The 27,825-nt window shown below is 46.9% G+C and overlaps 1 protein-coding gene across 3 annotated transcripts; it reads left to right on the top strand.

Annotated features, from left to right (window-relative positions):
* Nucleotides 1-287: 287 nt before the first annotated feature.
* Nucleotides 288-26,910, top strand: SMIM17 (small integral membrane protein 17). 3 transcript variants are annotated; one of them, XM_032487626.1, is made up of 9 exons: nt 288-371; nt 1,787-2,041; nt 3,773-4,070; nt 4,192-5,463; nt 7,212-7,281; nt 10,468-10,948; nt 16,676-16,934; nt 19,073-19,149; nt 24,995-26,910. In XM_032487626.1, exons 7-9 carry the CDS (start codon nt 16,772-16,774, stop codon nt 25,103-25,105), a joined length of 351 nt encoding a protein of 116 aa, XP_032343517.1. In that variant the 5' UTR covers nt 288-371; nt 1,787-2,041; nt 3,773-4,070; nt 4,192-5,463; nt 7,212-7,281; nt 10,468-10,948; nt 16,676-16,771; the 3' UTR covers nt 25,106-26,910. The 3 variants fall into 3 exon arrangements, with proteins under 3 accessions (XP_032343517.1, XP_032343518.1, XP_032343519.1); XM_032487627.1 differs by lacking the exons at nt 288-371; nt 1,787-2,041; nt 3,773-4,070; nt 4,192-5,463 and adding an exon at nt 5,907-6,322; XM_032487628.1 differs by lacking the exons at nt 288-371; nt 1,787-2,041; nt 3,773-4,070; ... (1 more) ...; nt 7,212-7,281; nt 10,468-10,948 and adding an exon at nt 12,135-12,175.
* Nucleotides 26,911-27,825: the final 915 nt, after the last annotated feature.

Below are 27,825 nucleotides of genomic sequence, written 5' to 3'. Positions count from 1 at the left end.
GATGGCCTGATGCTGGAACAGGAAAGACACCTTCCGGAAGCTTCTCCTGGACTCACCGCCACTGTAAGGCTTCTTGCCGGTGTGGATCCGCAGGTGGATGGACAGGTGGGCCTTCTGGCTGAAGGTCTTTTGCACTCTGTGCACTGGAAGGGCCTCTCCCCAGTGTGGGTCAGCTGGTGGACAGTGAGGTAGCCCTTCTGGCTGTAGGATTTCCCGCATGCGCTGCACTGGAACGGCTTCTTGCCCATGTGGCTGTGCCAGTGCACCACGAGCTGCACGTTCTGGTTGAAGGTTTTGCCGCACTTGGCGCAGTGGAAGGGCCTCTTGTGCAGGATCAGGGAGCTCAGTCTTCTTCCCTGTCAGGGACCCTGGTATGGCTCCAGATCCCCCCTCAAACTCTTGTGGTCACAAATCCCAATCGGTAAAAAAAAGAAAACAGCCCAGCAGCAACCTCTGGATGTTCATTTCTAAGTGATAGATGAATACTACAATACAAAACACCATGAGCTTATGACACACAATAGAGAGCATACCTGAGTATAAAGCATGGGCCTCGTGTTCATGTACTGAATTCCAAATACACAGGCATACGAGTTATCCACACACACACACACAATACACCATATAGACATGCATGTAAGGTGCACACACACTCCAAATACCATATGTATGTGCACATGAGATGTAATCAAACACTAAATACCATATAGACATGCATGTAAGATATACAGGAAGTGATATACGTGAGTATAAGGTTACACACTGAATATCATATATGCACATATATGTGGTCCAGTCACACACTACCTGCCACATATACGTGTCTATAAGATGTATGTGACCTTATATCGTGTGTGCTACGGTACTAAATACCGTATATGCCCGGTTATGATGTGTAATCATGCACACTAAATACTACATATGTATGTAAGATATATGTAAGCTGATTTTACAGATACTACTGTTCTGAAAACCATGCACATGGGCATTTAAACTGTTTACACACAACAAATACCATATACACATGTATATAAGGTGTAAAAACACTAAATACCGTGTACCGTTATAAATAAGGTGTATGTATAAACACACACTAAATACTGTATATACATGTACATAGTAAGGTGTGTTTATACAAGCTCACATTAAGTACCGTAATTACACTAATACACATAACTACACCAAATGCCGTATATATCTATATATGTGTACTCCACTAAAAACTATTTCGTTGACTCCAAGAGACCATAGATTGAAAGAAATCTTTTTTTTTTTTCTCTTACTAAGGAAAAAAAATCTGCCAATTAAACCACAACATATCATCAGCGTTAAGACACATCCTAATTTTGGAGATGTTAAACTGTGAAAAAAAAACGCATCTTAGAATTAAGGAGTAAAGTTGAATCACTTTCTGTTCAGACAGAAATGACACAGGAACACAAACTAATATTCTATGGCTACTCTGCACTACATGGCCTGGCACATGCCCCACCTTAGGGGGCGCTGTGCTGACAGAGCTCAGACCCTAGATCCAGACTGCCTGGGTTCGAATCTCGGCTCTGCCACTTCCCAGCTGTGTGTCCCTGGGCAGGTCACTCACCCTCTGTTTCCTCATCTGTAAGGTAAGGGGCATGATAACCCTACTTTATAGGGTTGTCTTGAGGATTAAGTGAGTCAATACAGATAAGGACCTAGAATCGTGCCCAATTCGGGCTTCCTAAGTGTGGTTATTAAGTCGCACTAACTCTCCCCCAACTGTGGGGACCTTTTCTTTTTGGTGCCTCAGTTTCCTCATCTGCAAAATGAGGACGTCGCAGTGCGTACCGGATCGGGCTACTGCGAGGATTTAACGAGCTAGGAGGGGTCTCTCCAAGCTCAGCGTGCACCAGCATCACCCAGGGAGCTTGGGAGGCCACGGCCCCGGGGACACACCCAGCAAATCTGAGTCCGTCTTCCCGGTAGAGGTCGGGGTCTGAGGATCAGCATCTCTGACGAGCTCCAGGCGACTGCTGGAGCGGGGCACCCCTCTGCAGGGCATCGAGTAAGTACTCAGCGAAGCACTCAGTTCAGCGGACTAAGCACTAAGCACCCAGCTCAATGCCGGGCACAGAGGAAATCAACGCGCGGTGACTGCCAGCAGCAGCGGGGCCGTTACTATTACTTAAACAACAGCAAGAACAGAGTAGCTCCGGTGAATGGAGCACCTCGGGCACAGGTACGGTCCTCGGACCCACTGTCCAGGCGGGGAAACTGAGGCACGCAGGGGAGGGGCAAGGATTCAGAGCCCAATCCGGGGTCCCTTCCACATGACGGAAACCTGGTGGACCAGTGAACCCGGCGGGCGGCGAGGACTCACCGGCGGCGGAGTTCGGGCCGGGGTCGGTCAGGGAGGTTTGCGCCTGCGCGGGCCCGCGGCTCCCGCCCCGCACCCGCGCCACTCGAGGCCACGCCCACCTCGATGCTCCCGGAAGCCTCCGCGCGCCCCGAGAGGGCTGGCGGAGACCCAGTGGGGGAGTCGGGTACCCGGGATGAGGAGGAGTCGGGGGGAGAGGGAGAGGGGCGAGGAGGAGAGTGGAGTAGGGAGAAGGGAGCGGGAGGAGGGGGAGGAGGGAGGAGGGGCTTCAAGAGAGGATCATAGAGGGAGAGGAAGGAGAGAGGTCGGAGGAAGGTGTGGGGACCAAGGATGGGGGAAGGAACTGCTCCAGACATACTTCAAAGAACGGCAAGAAGTGACCGATTAGAACGGGATGGGAGGCAGATCTGCCCGATTCACATCCAGCTCTGCGTGCTTGGGCCAGTGTCCTGATGTTCTGAGCCTCGGTTTCCTCGTCTGTAAAGAGGTTGCAGTCAGGAAACCTACCCTGTATAGAGGGTTGTTACACGTGTGGGCTCCACAGTTAACTGGCGTAAAGTCCTTAAAACAGGAACTGGTGCCCGCTAAGCAGCGCTGTCTAAGGGAAGGTTCTGCACAGATAGAGATGTTCCGTATTCACGCGTCCGTTGGGTGGCCACGGGCTACGTGCGGCTGTTGGGGATTTGACGTGTGGCTACTGTGGACGTGGAATTGAATTTTTAGCTGTGTTTAATTTAATTAGAATATTCGAGTTCCATGTGGCTACTGCGTTGGACGGTGCAGTTCTAAAGCCTTAGCCATTTTCGTTATACAGGCTAAGATTCTCTTGTATTCTCTTGTATGGGCCTCTTAAAAGCCCCACATTAACAACAATAACAGTAGCAACCACAGCACTTACGGGTCTGTTTTAAGTGCCAGGGATCAACCTAAGCAGTTGATGTGAATTAACCCTCTGAATCCACCGTGAGAAGTGCCCTCCACTGAATATAACAAGTCCTACTACCGTTCGAGTGTGCACTTTGTGACAGCCGCCCCCCGGCCCCCACATATCATGACATTTGACTGCAGAAGGAGAGGGTTAGGTATAATAAACGTGGGAGCAACACAGGACAGGGTCAGCAAGGTGGGGGTAACACGTGGCTGCGTTTTTATCTCTATTTGGATCTGAGCTAGAAGGTCCAAGCTCAGAGCTCACAGAGATGAAACAGGCAGAGCAGAATTCGCCTGCCATGAAGGCGGTGGCCAGCGTCTCAGGGCACCTGTGTGGTCCTAGGACAGGAGCCCTCATACTACTTCTTCCCATAAGCTGCTTTTTTTTTTCATTGCTCTTGTCACCCTTTATCTTTCCTTTTTTATTTATAACTTTTTCATTTTGAATATTTAAAATGACCGTGATTTTTTTTTTTTTTTTTTTTGCAGCTCCTGCTCTCTGGAGCTGGATTCTGTTTTCCCATTCCCTGAATATGTGCTGTCTTTGTGGGTTGCTTTGACCAAGAGAATATGGCAGTAGTGATGCTGTAGGATTTTGGAGGTTAGTAACGTGCTGATTCTGACACCAGTTTCAATGTGTGTGTGTTTTTCCCCCAACACTACCAAGCAATCTCGGGCCCCAGCTGGGAGTTGGAGACACTGTCTACCTGGAGATGGCATCATTTAGCAATGGCTAACTGATAAACCTTCCTAGAATGAGTTCCCTGCTGACACTCCCCTCACCAAGGTATAAGAATGCCTGTTTCTTTTATTTTATTAAAGTATAATTGATTTACAATGTTGTGTTAATTCCTGGTATACAGCATAGTGATTCATATATATTCTTTTTCATATTTTTTTCATTATAGGTTATTACAAGATATTGAATATAGTTCCCTGTGCTGTACAGTAGGACCTTGTTGTTTAAGAATGCCATGCCTGTCTTACTTACTTACCTGGCCCATCCTGGAGGGTGGCTGTGTGCTCCTGAGTTAGGGGATCTTAACTACATGGAAAAATCCAAGGCTGGGGGAGGGATGGGTAGAGACTGCTCGTTGTCCCCCTAAACTTGTCTCTCCTTCTTTCACTGTGCCAGAACCCCTAAGTTTTAGCTGCATTTCCCAGTTTCCCTTGCAGCTGGATGTGCCCAGGTGGCTAGGTTCTGACCAATGAGGTAGAAATGGCAGTATCATGTGATAGCTTCCCGGGTGGACTGCTGCATTCAGACTCTGGCTTTGTCACTCCTCTGTTAAGGAACCTTGGGGAAGTGACAGTTTCTCTGCACCTCAGTTTCCTTCTCTGTATAATGGGGATATGGATAGTACCCACCTTGTGGTGCTGTTATGAAGAACAAATGAAGTTATACAGTGAAACAATTAGGATAGTTCTTGGCACATAGAAGTTTCTTTATGTGTCATCGTTATCTTTGTAATAATTTTATTGTCACTTCCTAAGATTGATGTGAGGTCTTCACACCTGTTATCAGAAAAGTTTCCCTGGGGCTTATTGGTCTCCCAAGACCAGGGAGAAATATTAGGAGGGAATTAAATCCACCCATCTCCCCACCCACTCAGCCCCGTCAACAGCATCATCTTAGGAGGCTCCATAGATTTTTCCTTCATCATAGATACTCATTCAACCAAAAAATATTTCCCAAGGCATGAAAGTTCATAGGGGGAATTTTCCTTTTGCCCAAGTTTCTTTGAAGAGCTGCCTCCTGCGAATGTGGGTGTTTATTTGTAGGTAATCAGCTGCTTCACAGAGAGAGGTAGGTGTGAAGTTAGTAGGTGTTGAAGTATTCACTGCTGAATTCAGTGTAACACAGGGAGGTTGATGTGAGCAGAAGTGTGTGGGAAGGGGGAGAATTAGTCCAAGAAGGAGCCTGAGGTTTTCTTTCTTTCTTTCTTTCTTTACCCTCCAGGGGTTGGGGAGAGGCTGTTCTAGGTATATGAATATGTAGAATTTCTGCATCCTCTGATCAGCAAGAATCTCAATGAGATAAGAGGCTTTGGTGTGGGTGGGGAGTCATTCATTCAGCAAGTATCTGAGCAGCTCCTCTGTGCCAGGTGGAGCCCAGCAGTGAGCACACCAAGCCTTTGTTGTGTGGAGCCACCACCGCTAATTCCTGAGCATGGCCAGAGGTAATGAGGTGGAGAGGGAAGGGGGAGGCTACTTCAGCCTTGGCATTCCGGGAGGCCTCTCTAAGGAGGTGACATCTGAGCAGAGTCCCCGTTAGCAAAGACCACCGTATGGCTATCTGCAGTGTTCACTGGAGCCTTGCTTGACAGGAAAAATTAGCAGCATCCAAGGATCTGTTCTTAGAAGGTTGGCTAGGTAGGTCAGGATTCATCTGGGTAAGAGATGGTGAAGAAGAGTTGAATAAACTGATATGGAAGGAGCTCTGAGGCACAGCACTAAATGCAAAAACAAACAATTGACCACAGGGTATCTTGTGCACTCTCATTTGTGTTTTTAAAAAGTATATATATGCACACTTATATGTAATACATATAGTGTATACACTTTACATATATAACTATGTAACTATATATAAAGTGTATATACTTAGTGTCTGCACAACTGTATAGTCATATATATAAAGAGACAGAGAGGAAAGCAGAAGAAACACTGCTGCTTCTGTACAGTTGTTAATCTACTGAGATGCTTCTGTGAAAGTTGGTAAACAGCTTCTGGCTGAAGGCCCCTGACCTTGCTGCCTTGTCTCATCCCACACATCATAAAAAGGGTGCTCCCTGTTGGTGATTAAAATTCTCAGCCTGGCTCCTACTTCTCTACAGGTTGCTAATTTATGAAATGCCTCAGTGAGAGAGACAGAGCAGAGTGTGCTCCCTCTACCTTACCTGAAACCAGGACCCTTGTGGTGCCCTTTCAAAACGTGACAGTGAAGCCCTGCAAATCTACAAGACAGTATAGGGAATAAGACAATTCACCGCCTAGTATTTTCCACCTAGAACTATTTGATTTTCAACATGTATGTGGGTATGTGACTTTGATTCTTAAAAAGTTTAAGCCACCATACATCTCATGTAAACATTGTATCCCAATTATTTATTTTATCCTAATCTTTGAAAAATGTACCTAAGTTTCCACTTCATGCATTTATTATTCATTCATTATTCATACAACACTCAAAAAGGACGAAAGTGTATATGACAAAAATCTAGGTTCTCCCCACCTTCCAACACTGCATTCCTATTCTGGCAACCACGATTATGTTTCTTTGGAAGCATTCAAGAGATGTTGTACATGTACACACACACAGAACACACACACACATCTCATCTTCCCCATTGTTGGTGGTGTAGGTCCTCGGGAGGGCATTGTGGCTTTCTGTAGCAATCAACCATCTTTCAGGGATGGAGAGGAGAGACAGGCTGGCTGCCCAAGAATGGATTTGGGATCCTCTCTGGGAGAAGAGGACTCTTGCAGAGGCTGATGGCAAAGGCAGAGGAGTTTGGCACTGCCAGCCATCCCCCAGGCCCCTCCCAGGGGAATGTACAAAACCTATTTTGGGGTGAGACTGGGAAGGGGAAGGCTGTCTTTTCTTGGTGTTGAAAATCCTTCTGAAGTAGGTTGCCTGTGATATAGGACAGGAGGGTGGGAGAGGGAGGCAGGCTTCAGAGCCAGTGGGTCTCGGGTCTGAATCACAGCTCTGCTGTCTACTGGCTGTGTGAACCAGGTGATTTGGTTTAATAGCTATCAGGAGGGTGCCTGCTGTGTGCCGGGCAGTGGGAATCAGGGGTGAGTGGTTCATAATTCATAATTCATCTCTCAGAGGGGGCACTTGCCTTCTCAAAATCCCTTTTTAAAAATTACTTTATTTTTATTTCTTGACAGTCAATAAGTAAACACATTGTCTTTGTCAAAGGTCAAAACGTATTGATAAATCAAGATTTTCTGCTGAGCTCACTTCATCAGCACCAGTCTCTGCTCTAGAGGTGAGTGACTGTTGTGAATTTGGGGAGGGCTGGGAAGGCACTTTTACTCTTCATTTGCTAAATCTCTGTGCCTATAGAAGTAGATGTAATTTGTGTTTGCATATCTGGGAATGCATTGATTCTGAGCCTCACTTTCCTTATCCATAGCATGAGCCTGGCTATTATCCATCCCATGTAACAATGCCAAATGTATATCAGCCAATTACTATGATATATGCGCTATTGTTATTGAATACTTTGTGATAATTAAATCTATATATCACATTTCACTGATGTTAAAATGAACTTCTATTTATTTATTTATTTATTTATTTATTTATTTATTTATTTATTTTCTAACATCTCTGAAATATGTCTTACAATGGTCAGTATCTTTGGATTTTAGGATTTTAACTCTTTATTTTACAAGCAGTATGTGTGGAAGCAAAACTGTCACGTTTACAGCATGCCATAATCAGAAAGAAAAATTAGTTTGCACCCTGAGATTAACCAAATATAACAGGGCTACACTGTTTGGTCCTGGTCCCTAAGGAACAAAACACTTTTGTAAGCCTAGAATCCAAGCAAAAACAGCTTTATCTCTGAGTTTTGCCACTCAAAGATTTGAAGATCTGTCATGAACTTTCTGGCTGTGATAACTGTTTAACAAAATTACTGGGTTTCCATTGTGAATGAACAAATGTGACCTTGATAAACTTGTTAATCTTGTAAGCCTTTTCTTTTAAATAGTTTTTATTTTTTAAATTTGGCAAGCCTTTACATGCGCATATGTGCAGCTATAGGAGATACCTGACACTGTTTTATGCATTGTTGGGTTTTCATGTAAGTGATGTCAGACTACATCTGTGGTTTTGCAAGTTGCTTTTTTTCCATGCAATTATGTGTCTTCAAGACCTTTCCGTAACAGTCCACCAAGATCTATTTTGTTCAGTGAAATGAGGATAATAACATTACCCAACTGATAGCATCTTGTTGAGAACACAACAAGCTATCCACAGACCTTGCTTGATTTATAAGGATTCTGTCTTTAGAATGTTAACCCCATCAGTCAGACTACAGAAAATCTCTGTGCGACGGGGTGGGCAGGAAGGCACTTATTTCTCTAAGCAGACTTGGCAACTCTCTGCCATTTTATGTTCTCACCCTAGACACCCCAAGTGACTGGATGCCTCAAGTGTTCTGGCAACTAAGTGAGATTTCTCACTTCATTCATTCTACTTTTTTCTCTGTTTACTGAGCAATTTTCAATAGTAGTGAAACAAGAAGATCTTTGGCAACAGGTTGCCCTGGATTAAATCCTGGCTGTGTTGTTTACAAGTTGACTTTGGGCCTCTCTCAAAGGAGTCTGAAGCTCCCAAATGATCACTGTTTGGAAATAACCTAAATGTCTGCCAGTTGGGAGAAGGGTCACAATAATTAGATGCAACCACACGGTGTGTTTAATTCCCTGCAATTGTTAAAAGGGAGGAAGTAAATTTTTCTCCTTGTGGGATGATCCTTACTGACCCGATTCCCTGCCTGATGCCACACAACCCTGCCTTCTGGGCCACCACTAGTGGACTGGATGAGGGAGCATCAGGTCACCAGCCCATGAAGTTGTTTCATGGCAGAGTTCATAGGGATTCAGTGATCTTGGAGGACTCAACTGGGCAAATCTTGGGCTGCATCCAGTCAACTGATGTTCTTGGTTCAATTCACTCATTTTCTTTTTAATGTAATTAATTGATGAGTTGCCAACATTTCATTCACTCAGCCCTTCAAAAACTTCATGGAAAATCTGGTATGTGCCAAGAAGTGTTCTAGATGCTGGAGACTCAGGGATGAAGTCCCTGAGTCCCTACCATGATGGAGCCTAAATTCTAGAAGATGAGATAGACAGTAGGCAAGAAAAAATGTATATACATAATGTAATAAGCTACAGCTTCCTTAGAGAATTTGGAATATCAAAACCCTCTGGGACAAGAGCTCCATGAGAGGACAGAAAAGTATAAAAGAGCCAGATTTTGGTGGCTCTAGCAGATTAAAGAGCTCAAATCAGAGCCACAAATCTTCCTGCCCCTTGAAGAGATGTGAAAATCATCCACTTTGGAAAAGGGGGAAATGCCTCAACATCCTGGGTGTTCCTGCAATATCCAGCATGTGGTGGGTGCTTTGTAGTGTCTGTCTCTTCATAGCAGTGGGAACAGTTGTGGCTTCTCTGGTGAGCAGATCATTGGGAAGGGCAAAAGTGTTCATTCATTCATCTATCAATCCCAGAGTGGATGGATTTTATGCCAGGGACTCATTTGTGAAGATCTTACACAATTCAAAGCCCACGTAATTCAAGACTAATCCTAACAAAAGATGGTCGGCATGTTTACTCACCAGCTACAGTGACACTAAAATAGCAAACACAGTTTACAGTTTACACAACGGATCATATTCAAAAGTATAGATATTTGAAGAATTTTTAAATTGCAAGTGTTCTTGTCATTTCAAAAAATGCCACCCAAAGCTCATGATTTCAAATGTTTATAATTCAAATAAGCATAAAATATAGCAGTGATGTAGCAGTGATGTATTTGTGTAAATCTACAATAATGTCCTTCTTGTAACCCCCACTTCACAACACAAAAACTTGGGATTTGTCAATAACTTACATACTTCCCATATAGCACTTCCCATGTCATTCCCCTTCCTCCCCCAACCCAAGGTAACCAACAGCCTGAGTCCTGGCATATCTGTCCCGTGTCTTCCTTTTTGTACATGTCCTTCCCCACCTCAGAGATGTTTAGGAAACTTTGTGTTAATAATTCCAGTATGATGTAGCCAGGTCCTGCTATCCTAAGAGCCAAAGCTGCCTCTTAAAAATGACTCTGCACCAAAAGGGAAGAGGAGGGGAGGGGTAAATTAGGAGTATGGGACTAATAGGCACATACCATTATATATAAAGTAAATAAACAACAAGGATTTATCATGTAACACAGGGAACTAGATTCAATATCTTGTAATAACCTATAAAGGAAAAGGATATGAAAAGGTATGCATAACTGAATCACTTTGCCATACATATGAAACTAGCACAATATTGTAAATCAACTATATTTCAATAAAAAGTAAAAATCTGTACTTAGTAAATAGAAGAACTCATATTAATAGCATATTTTTTAAAAAATGACTACAGTTTTTGCCCTCATCTTCTTTCAGCCCACCTGGCCCACAGCCCAGAGAGTTTTGTTTCCAGCCAACATCGGGGTTTTCCTAGGAGAATGGGTGGGTACTTTGAGGGAGAGAAAAAGAAAAGAGAGTCTCCAAGTAGTGGGCCAGGGATTCAGCACCATGGACAGCTCGTGAGCGACCTGTTCAGCACCGCGGACAGGTCTGCCTAAGCGTGTTCAGCACCGCGGACAGCGCCAGGAACCTACTTTTCGCACCGCCTCTGCTGGATGCATGGGCTCTTCTGAGCAGACTCCTGAATCCACTCCCAACCTTCATCTCCAGAGTCTCCAAATGCTGATATAAGAGTTATCCAGGCTCTCCGTGTGTTAACCTCAGAAACATCGGCATCGAAAATCCCAAATGCCTCAGTTTCCTTCTCTGAAAAAATAGGAATAATACCTACCACTTGGAGCTGCTGGAATTAATAAGATAATGTACATACGATGTCCCTGCTCATCATAGTCGCTGGGTAAGTAATAGTTATTTTGACTGTTTTTTTTCTCCTAAGTAACCAGGATTATTCAATTGTCTATCCATTGGGAAAAGAAAGTTAAATCCTTACATCACATCATTAAAAAATAATACAGAAGGTTTAAGCAACTAAACATCTAAAACAAGACTGTGAAGTATGAGATCTTACAGGAAAGTGTGTTTATCAGAGTAGGGCGAGGAAAAGCATTAAAAAATCAATTTCTTGGACTTCATAAAAATCCACGACTTTAGGCACTGTATAAGCAAAGTGGAAAGAAAAATGACAGGCTGGGAAAAAATCCCTGCCACGGAGAGAGTAACAGTCAAAGATCAATATCCAGAATATATTAAAGAATGCCTATAAATCAATAAATAAAATTTCTACCAATAAGTAGCATAATGCAGGGAGGGTATAAATGGGCAACTCACAGGAGAGAAGATAAATCTGGCCAACAAATGTAAATGTGTTTCCTCTCACTCGTAAATGAAAATAATACGATAAAGGAAGACCCCCCCATCTATGGTTTTTTCAAAAAATTTTTGAAAATTTGATGTAGCCTCCATGAGAGCAATTTGGTTGTGCTCATTGCATTGTAAAGGTGAATAATGACGATAATAATAGTAGCCAACAGCTAATAGCTATTAAGCAGTGTATGAACATTACTTACTTTTTAACCTTCACAGCAATGCTGGCAGGTGGTAAGTATAATTCTCACTTAACAGAATAGGAAACTGAGGCACGGAAGTGATTTGTGACACATCCAAGGACAAACTGGTGGCAAATGGCAAAGCCAGCCTCTCACCCCAAGATGTCCGGCCTCAGGGCCCCCGGGCTGCCACACCCCTGCCTTCCACCTCCCTCCCACCCTTGGTCCTGGGTTATAGACAAGGAACCACCTAGGGGCCTGAGAAAGTTGTTGACCCTAGAGGGCGTCGGTGGCAGTGGGTGCGCGGGCTGGAAGCCTTATCCCACTTCGGCCCACCCTTACGGTGGGCGCGGCACCACAGCCCCGCAACCGCACCTGGGACAGGTGGTCACTCGCCCTTCCGCTCCGCTCCCTATCGCCCTGTAGGCGCAGGCTCCCGGAGAGGTGGGGGCAGGAGGGAAGAAGGCCGCCCGCCCCCTCGGACTTCCCCCACCTCCCACCCGCCGCCTCCGCGTCTGCGCAGCCGCAGTCGCTGCGGCGCCGGCTCTGCAGTGCCGGACAGGGTCTGGTTGGGGAGGGTGAGTCCATCGAGGGACCCCGCGGGCAGGAGGGGGCGCGGGGGAAAGGGGTGGGGGCTCGGGCGGTGGTCCGGGGACGCGCGTGTGAGAGTGAACGTGTGCGGGCGTGACTGCGCACGGGGTGAGAGAAGAGGCGCTCTAGGGATGCGGGCCTGGGAGGGGTCTCCAAGCCTGGCCGGTGGCAATGAGCGGGGCTGGGTCCGCTTTGCGTCTGTTTCTCCTCCCAGCGCGGTCTGTCTACCGCCTGCGGGTTGCCCTGGGACTTCCGCCTCCCCGCGAGGAGGTGGGAACGGCCCCGCATTGAAAGTCCTCTGTGTGCCGGCTTGTGCGGCGTGGGTGCTCTGACCCCGCCGGGGTCCGGGGTCTGTGCTCGCCTCTCCGTGTGTTGAGCGCGCCGTACCTGTGTGCTCATGCGCGCGCGCCCCGCGCATGTGTGCGCCCTGTGTCCCGTCTGCGCACGTGTGTACCACCTGCATTGGCGAGGAGCATGGGCCCTGAAGTCAGTCGGCTTTAGGGTCCCCCCCAGCGCCCATTAGTTGCATGGCTCTGATCAAGGGCCTTCCCCGCCTGTAACAAGACAGGCGTCATTACAGTATCTGCCGCGGAGAACTGTGGCGAGGATCAGAAGGATGCGGAGTTCCCCGCAGTGCCTGGCACACCTGGGCGCGCCAGGGGATGGTGGCTGCCGTGTTGCTGTCACTATTATTTATAGGGGTGGTGTAGGTTGTTATTGCATCTCCCTCTGTCCTCTGCGGATGACCCGCCTGCTGTGAGAACACTGAGGCAATGAGATGTGAAATTCCTCACACACGCACAGCTTTCTCTCTGTCTCCTGCCCCCCCTCCCCATGAGTCGGATCCTGCTTCTTCTGATCCGGATCCCGGGGCTCTTGTCTACACCATCTGCCACTCCTCTCACCTGCATCTTCTCCAGTTCCCTTGCCCTCTTACCCCTCAGCCCAAACACATGATGAATTACATGTCCTGTTAAAACCAAAACAAAACAGTGCCCCCTACTAGTGCTCTCTGACTACTTTCCTACCAAGGCCAGTTTTTCGTCCCCCTTTGACAATGTTGCCTATGCTCACAGACTCCTCTCCCCAGCCCCTGCATTTTCCCCAGCACACACTGCAGTTACAAACTGACAGCCCCCGAGTCTAACCCAGTTCCACGACCTGTGCTGTTTGGCTTACATAGTGTCTTCTTTGTAAACATTTGAAATAGTTATTGGCATTTAAAAAATGCAGATGTCAACTGGAAATACAGATTTCCAGTGTTTTCTTAAGAAATCAGAAGATGGGTGACACTGGGCCCACATCTTCACTTGGTAAACATTGGGCTGAATGTGGCAGCTTCTTCAGACAAGGCACCAGAGCTCTCCTTTGCCACAATCCCCGCTACTCCCTATCGCCTCTCCCCATGCATGCATCAGTTGGCATGTGTTCATATGTTCCTTACAATAGAGAAGTATTTCTCTGGACCCATGTTTCATTTTCACTTTCAGAAGCATGAAAGTAAAATCCAGACTGGTGGGGGGGGGTGGCTCTTAATTTGTCTTTTTACACCCATCCTGTTTGCATTATCTGTGAACTCTTGGAGGTGTTTGAGTTCAGATCCTTACTGCTAGTGTTTCTGTCCACTGGAATGCCAGATGGCCTTCACTGCTCACTTCCCTCTGCTCACCTGTCTTTCTCTTCAGGAGAATGTGAACTCAATTCATCTTCCAGTCCCCAGTACTGATCACAGGCCTGGCACAAAGTTCTGGTTGAGAAATGGTTTGAAAAAGTTGTTTCCATTCAAGTACATCATGGGAGGCAAATATTCACGGGGTCTCACAGGTGATGTGTCAACTCAGCCTTGGAGTATGGGCAGGCTTTCTAGAAGCCAACAGAGAAGGGCAAGGACGTGCCAGGAAGAGGAAAAATGTTTTTGTTCCTTCATTCACTAGGTATTCACTGTGTGTGAAATCACCTTCAGTCTGGGCAGAAAGTTCACCAGGACCCTATGAGGTAGCCGTTGTTCTTACCACCACCCTCATTTTACAGACGAGCACATGGAGGCTCGGAGAGGTTAAAGTGACCTGTCAAGGTCACACAGTGAATGCATGGCAGGGCGGAAATCCACGCCATATACTCACATCCATGCCTTCCTCTTAACTACTCTGCTGTGAGAGAGACAGCTAACATCTTGTTAGTATGAGCCATCCTTTCCCCACCTTCAAGACTATTCTCTCTTCCTAGCGACATCCAAACTAGCACTTACCTACTCTTTTTCCTTTAAATCACCTCCCTTCTTTTCCCTTCTAGCAATAATGTCCTTGAGCACACTCTGCTAAGTGAAGTAAATTGGTCACAAAAGGACAGATGCTGTGTGACTCTGCTTATACAAGGTGCCTGGAGCAGTCAAGTCCATAGAGACAGAAAGTCAAATGGTGTTGGCCAGGGGCTGGGGGAGGGGGACTAGGGGAGCCTGTGTTTACTGGGGACCGAGTGTCAGATATACAAGAATTCTAGAGAAAGATGAGGGTGATGGCTGCTTAACAACGTGAATGTACTTGGTACCACTGAACTGTACGCTTAAGAATGGTTAATTGCATAAAATTTTTTGTTATGTGTATTTTAACTCAATTTTTAAAAAAGAAAGAAAAAAGGATGCTGGAGAGGGGGAATTCTCTCCCTGATGTGTCTAAAGCCACCTCCTGGGCTGACCTGGCTGTGGGCTTGTGCAGGGACTGTGGTGGTGGAGGGCTGAGGCCAAGGTAGGAACCTGGTCTCCGCCCAGATGGACACATTGAATGCATCTTGACCAGAGTGGGCCTTGAGGATGATGAAGCTGTGTGTAGGGGGGTGTGGAATGGAGAATGGGGTAAGGGGACACGATCGGTGGGGTCAGGTGTGGAGTGGACCATAGGGGTCAGAAGCGGAGAAGGGACAGCGTTTTCTGAGGCCACAGCAGATGGACTCAGTGAGCAGCTGATTGGATGTGATGGGGAGGGGGAGGCAAGTCACTGATAATGCCTGTAGAGACTGGTGGGGAAGATGGCGGAGCCCTGTTCAGGAGCGGGGGTCCCAGGAGGCAGAGCGTTCCAGGGGGAGCAGGCAGAGGTGTCTGGGTAAGGCATCTGAATTTGGGTTTCAGGAGTGCGAGCCAGCCCTCTCTGTAAGGAAGACCTACGTGGTGATTAGTGAGGTAGAAGAAAAGAATATATTCTGCATGTTTGTAATTTATATATTAGTTTCTATTTGGAAGTGTTTCATATCTCCTCACAGGTACAAGGTTAGCACCGTGAGCCACAGTGTCTCCATCCCGGGCTCAGCTGTCATATTTGCACGTTTGCCCTGATTCCCTTTGGTCTCTTTCCTTTTATCTCCTTGCTGAAGTGCTTTAAAGCTAATCTCAGCCAACTCATCGATTCACCCCGACATACTACAGAAACACCTCTAAAAATTAATAGCATTAACTTTATCAGTTAACTACAGGTAATCAGTGAATGAATTAATAACATTAATTTAATTAATTAGGACACTTTGTTACCTATTCATAAGGCCACTTCCACACTCAGCAAAACTATTGAGGATTCCTCGATATCACTGCATGCCCAGTCCATAACCACATTTCCTTGAGTGTCTTGAAAAGAATCTTTTTTCACAGTAGATTTCTTCGAATCTGACCCCAAACCTGGTGCCCCACGTGCATTTGCTTGTTGAGTCGCTAGATTCTTTTTGAATCTGGAGTATGTGCTCCGTGGTTTTAAAATCCAGTGTAACAGTTTCTATCTGCCTAAACCTGAGCAAAGAAGGCAATGCTTACACAAGCTTTTTTCATTCACACCTGGAGAATACACTCTTTCTTCTTCTTTTAATTACTATTCATGAGGGCAGTTAGTGGGTTATGTAATGCAATGTCCTAGAACCAGAACATAAAACCGGCTTTAGAGTCTCAAGGTAAACGGTTACATAAGTCATTTGAGTTTAGATAGCTTCTTGGAAAAAAACCTCCCAAATTTCAAGTTGACAAAATATAGGATGAGAATCTTAAAGAACATTTACTTGTAAGTTATATTTTTTAATGCTAACCTGGTAAATTCTCCTCTCCCTCCCTCTTCTCTTTTTATGACAACAGAGGAGAAAGTCAGGGCCTCAGGGGGCTGGACGGAAGACTAGGAGCCTTCTCTCTGCAGCCAGAAGGATTTTGGGGGCGACTCTGTTTTCCTAAAAATTCTGGCTGCAGGCTTTGGGTCATGGAGTGAGCGTGTGTGTGCGTGTGCACCACCCTCCGGCCCTCACCTCAAAACTCCTTATTCCTTTCTTGCTTTGTTTGTTTCTAGAGCACTTGTTGCCATTTGACATGCTGTCTGTCTCTCTCCCCTCACTAGACTGTAGGCCCCACGAGGGCGGGGAGCTTTGTTTCACTCACTGCCGTATCTCTGGCACCGAGATACCGTGCCTGGCACATGGCTGGCACTCTGTGAATATTTGCTGAGTGACTAAATGCCTGTCAGTCCTCAGGTTCTGGATCCTGTTCCCTGGGAACCTAAAGGGCCCTGGGACGACAGGAGGAGAAGAAGCCTGCCTTGGAAGCTTCACCTCTTGGGGAGATGCAGAGTCTCAGGCCTGAGCAGATTCGGGGGCTGCTGGAGCCTGAGAGGGCCAAGACGCTGCTGCCTCGGGAAAGCAGGACCTGGGAGAAGCGTGCCGCCTTCACCAAGGACTGGGTGGCTGTGGAGGTTGGGGCCTCCGGCTGTGACAGTGATGAGAAAGGTGAGGGGCAGGGGTCCCATGGGAGGTGAGAGGAGAGGGTGTGCAGAGCCTGGGGAAAGACAACACCTTCATTCCTTCACTCATTTGTTCAACACATTTTTATGGAGCTTTGTGTCAGTCACAAAGCTGTGTAACCAGTCAGCCCCAAACTGAGTGGCTTAAAGCAGCAATCATTTATCTGCTCACGATTCTGCAGGTAGCTATGAGATGTGGCCTCAGGGGATAATTCTGCTGCCCTTTCCTGTGTTTGCCCACCCAATGAGCTGAAGGGCAGCTGGTCCGTCTACAAGGTCTGGCTGGTTTGATGGTGCTCACCAAAAGCCGTGCATCTCCAGCAGGCTAGCCCAGGCTTATTCTCAAAGGGATGGTTGCAGAGTTCCTACACCAGCAAGAGAGGAAAGCCAGGGTTCACAAGTGCTTTTTAAGCCTCTGCTGGCAACCCAGTTGCTCAGAGGCTATTGGTTGAAATAAGCCATATGGGAACTACAGAATTAGTGAGGGTGGGGGCTGCCCAGCAGTGCGGATGCAGGGAGCAATGAACAAGCTGGAGGCCACTGGGAGCAAAAATCTATCACAAGCACCGACTACATGCCAGGTGCCAGTATCTACCAATAAACAAGATGGCTCTTGTAGAGTTCCAATTTCAGTGGAGGAAACAGCCAGTAAGGAAGTTACAAGATAAAAAGAAAGGTCACATCTGATAGGAGCTGTGAAGACAGTAAAACAGGATGATTGGGGGAGCATGACTTAGCGTGGTCCGGGAAGGAGAGGAAAGCATGAGGAAGAGTCAGTTGTTCCAAGGGCGGGGGAACAGCATCAGGGGCAGCCAGAGGTACTGGTGCAATGACCCAGCAGTGGTGAGGGGACCGTCAGCTGGGACCAGTGATGGGGCATCTTGTCTACCTTGGCAAGGAGTTTGTATGTTCCTTGAGTATTGGGAAACCACAGGAAGGTTTTGAAGAGGAGAAAGACAGAATCTCATCTGTAGTCCCAAAGATTCTTCTAACTCAGTAGTTCTCAACTTGGGAGATGTTACAGCTCCCCACCCCCCTTCCCCAGGGGATTCTTGAGTTATCAGAACTGGGGAGATGGTACTGCTGTCTAGTGGGTGGAGGCTAGAAGTGCTGACAGGCGTCCCACGATGCACAGGACAGATACACAGCACAAGGATTCTGCAGCCTGAAATGTCAGCAGCGCCCAGGTTGCGAAACTCTGCATCCAGCTGTGTGTGAGAATGAGCTGTAGGATTCAGGCGGCAGGAGAGGAAGCTGGGGGGACAGAAAGGAGATTCCTGCAACTGTCTGAGACATGACCTGGCTAGGTGTGGTAGCGGTGGACATGAAGTAGTGGAGCGATTCGAGAAGCTGGGTTCTTGCTGATGGGTGTGGGGGAGGGGAGGAAGAAAAGAGACACCAAGGACGACTCCTGGGGATTTGGCCCAAACAGCTGGACAAAGGGTGCTGTCATTTGCTGAGACTGGGGCACCTGAAAGACAGCCCCCACCCCCAGCAGAATGGGGGCTGGGCCTTCTAGGAAGGGGTCCTTCCTTCTTCCACGGGAGATGAGCATGCTTGGGACAGAGGCGTGGAAAGCATGAATGTCAGTTCCAAGAGTAAAGAGGAGGTTCGGGGCTCCTGGTAGGACCTAGGTGCAGAAAGAGTGGAAACTGCTGATCTTTGACTCGATTCCCAGTTCTGTCCAGCTGAGGTGTGAGAAGGACGTTGAGTTTCGAATATGGGGAGACTTTTCCACTAGAGGCTAGAAGCTGGGGGAAGCCTCCATCATTCTGGTTTAATTGTCGCTTTTTCTCCTGCTCCGTCCCTCAGTTTTTGCCAGGAGCCTGTAGCGAAAGAACTATTGTACCCATTTGACAGGTGAAGGAATAGAGGCTGTGGCGGTGAATTACATCAGGTGACCCACTTTAAGTCTTCCAGGTAGTTAATGACAGAAACAGGATCAGAATTCAGGTCTCTCATTCTCTGTGAACCACGTGGGCCAGTGTGTGTGTGTGTGTGTGTGTGTGTGTCTGTATCAGTCAGGAAAGGGGTGGGATGCCAGGTGGGAAAAAGCAGGGCCCACCCAGGTGGCCTGGGCACTCGCTCATGGCTCCTTTCTCCTCCTTTCCCTCCCTTGCCCAGACCTCCCATCTCCAGAGCCTGGGTTTCCTCAGGAGTGGAGCTCGGTGGAGGAAGATGACGAGTCAGAGGACTCCCAGGTAAGCTGGGGTTCCTCCCTCTTCTGACGCTGCCCCACTCTGCAGATCTCAGTGGGTTGTCACATTCCCCTCCTCAACTTGGAATTTCCCCTCCCTACACAATCTGTTTGGGGATGTGAGCCCCAAGAGGTCTCCCATGGGAAATAGGATATATTCCACAATGGCCAGACATGGAGCGGAGGGTCTCATGTGGTGAATGTAACTCCATCCATGTACACCGTCCACCCCTTCACTCATAAATCCTTCATAAATTAACCGTTTTTTCATCTCTCCTCTCATTCATCCACCCAACATTTCATCTGCCTACACATCCATATACCCATTCCATCCATCCATTATCTATCCACCCATTATCCATCCATCCATCTATCTACCTACTGCATCTGTCTAACCACTTATCCATAATCCACTCACCCTTCTATCCATCCATCCATCCATCTACCCATTCATTCATCCCTCTACCTCATCTGTCTAGCCGCTTATCCATCCATCCATCAACCCTCCCACCCACTCATCCAATCCATTCACCCATCTACCCACTGAACAGCCACCATTCATCTGCCCTCTAATTCATCTACGCAGACTTTCACTTGCCTACTCATCCACACACCCGTTCCATCCATCCATATATCCAGTCATCTATATATCCAATCACCCACCCATTCATCCATATGCAATCACTTCATCCATTCAACCCACCCACTCACCCATCCATCTGTTCACTCATCTATCTACCAACCTATTCTTCCATCCACTACATGTTGGCTATTGTAAGTATTTGGCTACTGTTCAGCCACCTATATACCTACTGATCCATCCATCCAACCGTCCATCCATCCATCCATCCATCCATCCACTCACTACCTATTAGGTTTTAATCCAAACACTGTGGGTAAAACCAAAAAGAATTATCAAGCACATTCTTTTCATTTAAAGACCTGATGTTTTCTCTGGGTGGCATAAGACATCAGTATGTGAAATAATAACAGTGGTACTTCTATTTACAGATTTATCTTATACATTAGGAAAAAAAATCACATCACCACTCTCAGCAGTACATGAAGGTCCCAACTCCCCGTCATATATCAGAAATCCACCTTGGACTGTCTCAAGCCAGAAAAAGGCTTTACTGACACAGCTGGGGCAGGGCGGAGGCAGACTGGACAACCAACCATGACAATGCGGAAAAAAGTGCTGGCTCCAGGTGGGATGGCTCAAGGGAAGAAGAAACTAACTCTGTGGGCCAAGAGGTTTATTCTTGAATGTCCAAGAGATTCCCTGAGATGTTCTAGGAGACACCACATCTGGGATTTTAGGGGTGAGGAATTTCCCAGGCAGAGCAGAGGTACCACAGTGAACGGGAGAGCACTGGCCCCATCTTCACTGGGCTCATGGTCACTGAGGTAGACATACAGTAAGCAAAATAAGTAGCTAAACTCTAAATGGTGCTGGGTGGTAATAGTGCCATGGAGAAAAAATTAAGCAGGGTTATAGGCCTCCGAGGTGGGGGTAAGGGCTGCTATTTTCAGAAGAGTTCCAGGGAAGACCCCACTGAGAAGGAGATACTGGAGGAAAGACCTGAAGGAGGTGGGGGTAGTGAGACTTGCAGATATCTAGTGGGAAGAGTTTCTGGGTTGAGGGGGCACAGCAGGTGCAAGGGCCCTGGGGTAGGGGCGTGCCTGGCACATGTGAGGAACAGCAAGTTGCGGGGGAGGTCAGTGGGAGGGAATAGCAGATGAGGTCATGGAGGTGATGGGGTGGATGAGGCAGGATTCTCTTGACCATGCTAAAATGTTGGCTTTCGCTCTGAGTAGGGTGGACGCTGTAGGAGTGCTCTGGACAGAGGAGGGCCATGTTCTGACTTATGTATTAACAGGACCCTCTGGCTGCCAAGTTCCATGCCAAGGAGGCTGGGTGTATCCTGTAGATGGTAGGGAGCCAATGGGGACTTGGGGAGTTACAGAAGTCACTCCGGTAGCCCGTGTGGAAGGGAGGGGGTTGGATGAGGCAGAGGGAGAGGGGGAGGTGTAGAAGCCAGTTGGAAGCCACCAGTTAGAAAGAAAAATTGGTCTGAACGACACAGACGAGAGCTGCATCGACCTCTTGCATGTTACGAGCCTGACATGATTGTAAGCGATTCCTGTTATTAACCCATTAATGAACTTAACACTTGCTAACTCTCTTATTAACCCGTGAGCCCTGTGAGAAAGTTGATGTGGTTTCCCTCCCTTTCAGATGAGACTAGGGCAGGGGAGGTACCCAGAGGCCTCTGTGACAGCATTCATTCATTCATTCACTCATTCACCCTGTCACCAGCTCATGCCACCAGCATTGATGGAACACAGGCTGGGGCTGGGAGGAGGGGGCACCTCAATGGCAGGCAGTGGGTCCTCACCCAGGGGAGCTTTCTGCATGGACAGAGCCGGGAGGTGGCTCCTTTCCAAAAAAAAAAAAAAAAAAAAAAAGGATTAGGCCAAATGGGACCAGAGACCTTTAATAGCAATAATTGGCAGGGTTCTCAGCCCTCCCCGTGTGGCTACCTCAACTTATTTGCTTCTGTTAATAGTTCTTGAGGTAGGATCTGTTATGATCCTATTTTACAGATGGAAAAACTAAGGCACAGAGAGGTTAAGTAAACCTTCCCTAGGTCACTACGCTTATAAGTGGGAGAGCTGGGATTTGAACCCAGTGCATTTCTTAACCACTAGAGTATCCTGTCTGTGTGGGACTTTATCCTCCCCCAAGAGAGGACTGGGGATAAGAGATGAGGCTTCTTCCCATCCCACTCTTCGGGTGTGTCACTCCTCCCTGTGAAGGAAGGAGGGAAGGAGAGGAGTTACTTTCCTGCTATTTCCGAGAGGCAGTAGTTCCCACTCTGCAGCCCTGCAGGAAACCAGGGAGGAGGAAAAAGCCCCAGTTACTCCCGTCCCACGAAGTACAAACGTGCGTCGCAAGTGCAAACCTTCTAAGAGTATGAGGTGAAGAGAGAAGGAGCCTCGGTGAAAGTTGCCACACTGGCAAAACTCATCTACAGCATCAGAAATCCAGGCATTGGTCGCCTTTGAGGCGGGGTAAATGAGGGAGCCGGGGGAGCATGCAAGGGGGTCATTGTGGGGTGCTGATAACGACCTGCTTCTGGTTCTGGGCACTGGTTGCACAATTCACCTTCTGAAGATTCCTCAAGCTGTACACCTAGGATGCGTGCAGTTTTCCCCTGGCATAATATACTTCAACAGAATGTCTTTGAAGGTTGTCCTATATCTTTGCAGGCATTTTTCCCCCCTGGTAGTTGAGACTGAACTGGGATTTTTGTGCAAGGGACTTACTGAGGGAGTGTGTTCTCTGGTGGAACCTGTAAGGGGGAGGGACGCTGGGAAGGAGGAGAAGGAATAAGGACAAATATGTGGGTTTAACTGAGGTTCAGTCTCACCTGCTCCCATGGGGCGCTCTGGAGGGTGAATGGCACCAGCCCTTCTCTGAGCCAGGGGAGCCTTTCATCTCTCATCGCTGGTTGTGGATGGCTGTTGGGGGTCAGTGTAACCTTCTAGGTGACTCTCTAGGGCTGGTGGCTCCCATTAGCAAAGGGCATTTCTCAGGAGAAAGAGAACAACCATGAATACAAACCATAAATCATCAAGTTAGCAGCTAATACTCACAGCCGCTGGAGGAGAAATCAGGGGGAACCGGGTGAGGCACCAATGGGTCTATTACATGGGGGGTGGGGGTGGTGGTGGAACGCTCTGTGTGTGTGTGTGTGTGTGTGTGTGTGTGTGTAAAATTTTTGAATTTCAGATGACCTGTATGTCTTACATTTTCTTAAATGTATCCCCTGCTTTTTAACAATTGAGGCATAAGTGTTTCCAATAAAATGCATAGATCACTAAGTCTGACACACATTATGCCTGTGTTAACTCACACCCCGATCAGGACAGAGGGCAGGGCAGCGTCCTCGAAAACGCCTCCGTCTTCCTTTCCAGTCTGACTCACTCCTCACCCCGGTTCTGATTCCTGCTTGTGTAGATTAGTTTTGCCTCTTATTGAGCTTCTTATAAATAGAGCCCTACAGTCAACAACATATATTTCTTAACCCCCTAAAAAGGAGATTACAGCAAGATTATTATTCTGCCAGTTTCCACAACAATATATTCTGTGCAGCTTTCTGTTTTGATCGCCTTTGTTCTTTTTTAAATCTACTTTTTCCAGCTGCCGGATATTCCATAGTATGGTTGTCAGACTCTTGTCCTCAACTGATGAGTTATTAGGTTGTCATTGTTTTTTGTTGCCACAGGAGAACGAATGTTTGCACAGTTGGCTTAATTTCCTGTAGCGTGGATTATGAGGAACTTCATAAAAATCCACATTCTCAGGTCCTACCTAAGATCCACTGCATCAAAAAAACCCAAGGGTGGAGCCCAAGATGTGTGTAGAGCCCTCCCAGGGGTTTTCTGATGCGCCGCCAGGTCTGGGAACGGCCTGTGTGGGGTGTTCTCCCCAGGCTGTAAAGGCAGGTTTGGAACGAGACCCACCTAGTGGGGCAGAGCAGGCTAGAGGGAGGAATTGGCTCTTTCGCGGAGATCAGGGGTGGGAATCCCATCAATGGTTTCTGCTGTGTTTCAACATCCCATAGTACGTATCCCCTCCATTTCTCTTCTTTTACAGACTGTTTTTTTTTTTTTTTTTTTTTTTGATGGTCACCACTGCCTAGCTTTCCAGATAACTCATTATGTCATATGCCACTCCCCAAACTTCCCTGATAGTTTTAAACGCATCGTTATTTTGGAGAAGAATTTCCACTGTTAAACACTGTGTCTTCCCGTCCTTCCTCAGGGTATGCCTTTCCATCCATTCATTCATTTGACAACTATTTACAGACTTGGACTCCGTGCCAGGCACTGTTCCAAGCACTGGGGATGTAGCCATGAGCAAACTAAACTCTCTGCCTTCTTTGAGGATGGAAGAAAGAGCGCTGAGGCGGGGAGATGGGTGGTGCTGGGGCCTTCCGTGGGAAGGTACTGACGCATGCTGTCCTGTACAGAGCGGTGTGGGAATGGTTTTCTAAGCAAGTGGTGGAAAGGCATTCTAGGCAGAAGAAACCATAAGTTTAAAGGCTTGGAGGTGAGAGTGGCTGGGGCTGCGTGGCTGCAGCTTTGGAAGGAGCCTCTGGCTGACCCATGGAGAAGAACTGGGGGTGGGGGACGTGTCAAGTTAAGAAACGAGAGCGACGGTGGCTGTGACCAGCGTGGTGGTGCTGGAGGGGATGGAAGCCATCCGTGTCTGCATGTATTTGGAGGGTGAAGCCAGCCAACAGCATTTGCTGATGGGTTGCATGTGGGCGTTGAGAGAGCGAGGCGTCGGGGTGTCGCAGCTGGAGGGGTCTGACTGATAGATTTGGGGGAAACTGCACAAATATCCTAATAGCCCTCCCCCCACCTAGGTATTAGGCTCCTCGGGGACGTGCAAAGTTCCCGATGCTCGTGAGACATCCAAGTGGAGACAGCAAACAGATAGTGAGATTTATAAGTCAGGGATTTAGGGGAGAGGCTGGGTCAGGAAACACACACACACACACACACACACACACACACACACACACACACGTCATTAGAGTACCATTATCCTGACACGTCCTCTGCTAGGGCGGAGATGTGGTTCTTGTTTTTGTTATATTTATCATATGTCTAATCACTTCATTGTATAGTTTTTAATTCAAACAGCTTCACAGCTGATGAACTGTTTTATTCCCAAACCTATAATCCCATTTCCCTGCAAGGGACAGTGGTGGCCCCCCTCCCCTTCCGATGTTCACACTTTTTCTTTTTCTTCTCCTTTGTCTTTTCTGTTCCAGGGCTTTGTGGAGTGGTCGAAGGCCCCACAACAAACGACCATAGTCTTGGTGGTGTGTGTGCTTTTCCTGTTCCTGGTCTTAACAGGGATGCCTATGATGTTTCACATTTAACGATAATGGTGGCTATTGTTCCAAAATAGATGCCCAGTGTCATGCTAAGGAAGTGCCCTGATGAAAAATCAGAAATAGGTCTTGAATATTATCAAATGCCTTTTACACATCCATTGAGATGATTTACATTTGTATTTAACCTTTTATGTGAGGTTTTGCATTACCGTATTTCACTGAACTTAAGACACCATCAATTGTAAAACGCGTATTATTTTGTAAACCACTGAGAAGGAAAAAAAAAGTGCTACTTAACTGTAAGATGCCACCAAGCTGAAGATGCATCCTGCCTCCAGAGAAGGTGAACACATGTGCAGCTGAAGGTCGCTGGAATCTGGTAGATTTCTTAATTAGAGATCATCTTTGCCTTCTTAGGATCATGGTGCCCCCGTCTTCAGACACTGAATTCTATTTCTTGATATTTTGTGTAGGATTCTTGCCTCTGTCTTCTCATGTAAGATTGGCGCCATCTGTGTTCAATTTTGGTATCACAGCTGAGCTTGCATCGTAGAAGGACTTGAGCAATGTCTAACCTGCTTCTGTGCTTTTGAATAGTTTCTGTAGCGTGAGAAGTATCAATTCCTTGACGTTTTGAAAGAATTCACCAGTCATGTAACCGGGTCCTAGAGCTACGGAAGGGCCATTTCAGCGAGTTCTTGGATGGCTTCCTCAGTTTCTTCTCATATTATCAGCTTATTAACACTTTTTCCTGCAATAATTTTTGATGACTTAGTTTTCTTCTATCCCCTAGACCATTCTTCACTCCATTGTGCTTCCCCTGAGATGATTAGCTTAATTATGCATACTCTTCTATAATTACACAAAAGTCTCTTTATTTTGTCCTGTGCCCTTTCTTCCTTTCAACCTCTGTTTGTGGCTATTCGATTTGTCAAAGGTTTATCTCGTTTATTATTATTATTCTGAAGAGCCAGCTTTAGGATTTATTTATGTCCATTATTTCCCTAGTTCATAATTTGTTTTCCTTCAACATGTACTGGGTTCATTTTTTATTGTTTCTATTCCTTGTCTCAATTTTTAAGTTGAGTACTTAATTCATTTATAGTCTCTTTTAACAAAATTATTTGCTATACTAGTGTTCTTAATAATGTAAATGTACTTCTGGTTATAGCCTTGGCCACACCTTAAAGTTTGATAATTTGTGTTCTTGTTTATGTTGTTGTGTAAGTATTATAGTATTTCTAAAGAGTGCTTTGAAACTCAGTGATTGGGTTTCTTTAAAAATTTTGTTTTCTTGGTTTACTGCACTGTGAACAGAGAACGTGGCCTATATCTGCTTTCAGAACCTTTTGAAAAGCTGTTGTCATGGCCTAGAACATGTCCAATGTTTGTACGTGTTTCGTGGACGTTTAAGATGAATATATATTTCCTGTCTGTAGAATTCAAAACTCGACCTAGTCGGTTAACTCAGTCTTATCATGTTGTTGAGAACCATGTGCTGTTTAATTTGTGCCTACCCTATACGTCAAAAACCAGTAAGGCTATGTGAAAATCTGTTAGTATGATTACGTTTGTCAGTCTGTTTTTATAATCCTACTTTATGCATTCAGCAACTGTGCGATTTGGTGCGTATAATACTTGCAGCATTGTTACGTCTTTGCCAATTAAATAATACGTGTAGAACACCGAACACAGAGCCAAGCATAGAGTAGGCACTCAATAAATGCTGGTTAAAAGCTGATTCTGAATCCTTTGTCCAATGTGGGATGATTGTCTTTAACCAACTTAATCCCTTGCCTTAAATCTTACCTTGTCTCGTAGTGGTTGATAGCACCATCCCGCCCTTTTAAACTCCCTGTGTGTGTGTGTGTGTGTAGACTCCTAGAGTCATTTTGTTTTAACAGGACTTGCAGTGGACTCTCTTGAGTTTGCTAGAGAAATCAGGTCGGGCATGTATGGGGGTCTCACCTTGTCCCTCTCTGGCTGATGGTATCCAACAAGCCACAACTGGCCCTTGAAGGAAGTACAAGCCTCAGCCGTTACATTCATTAGGATTTTATTGGCTGCAAATAGGAGAGGCTCAATTCAAATAAGCTTAAGCAAAGAGATCAGTTATTGATTCACTTACATCAACGTTCAGGATGCAGTGGGATTAATGTAGAGCTGGTTCCCCAGGCCTAAAAATATCGCTGAGGACTTTCCTCTCCGTGGGCCTCCCAATTACCTCCCTTTTGGGGGTAGCCGCCCTCTCCTTCTCCACGTGCACCCCTGATGCTCTGTTCTTCACCCAGCAGCCAGACAGATCCCGTTAAACCATAATTAAGACCATTGACGATCCGCCCGCTTCAGCAGGTAAAAGCCAAGGTCCTGGCAGTGGCGGTCCAGCCCCACGCAAACCGGCCTGCGCTCCCATCTCCGCCTTTGCTCTGTCCGCTCCAGCCGCACTGGCCTTTCTGGTCCAACCAGCCATCATGCACCTGCCTCAGGACCTTTGCATCGGCTCTGGAATGAACCTCTGCCTGGAATGCTCTTCCCCCAGAAGCCCACATGGCTCCCTCAGCCCTTCAGGTTTCTGCTCAAACGTCGCTTCCTTAGGGAGGATTTCTCTGACCACCCCAAGTAGCACCTCCCTCCGCGGGCCGCTCTGCTTGTCCTCATAGCCTGTATCACCGCCTGACGGTTACAGGTTAACGCGGCTCCTGTTTGGCGTCCTCCTCCTCTGGTGGCTTTCCCTGGAGGGACTTGGTCTTCGGAAGGTCGAGCTG

Source organism: Camelus ferus, chromosome 9 (assembly GCF_009834535.1).
Source record: "Camelus ferus isolate YT-003-E chromosome 9, BCGSAC_Cfer_1.0, whole genome shotgun sequence".
Classification (NCBI taxonomy): Eukaryota; Metazoa; Chordata; class Mammalia; order Artiodactyla; family Camelidae; genus Camelus; species Camelus ferus.
The sequence above is the reverse complement of the archived record's forward strand: the minus strand, read 5'-3'. Positions and strand labels throughout refer to the sequence as shown.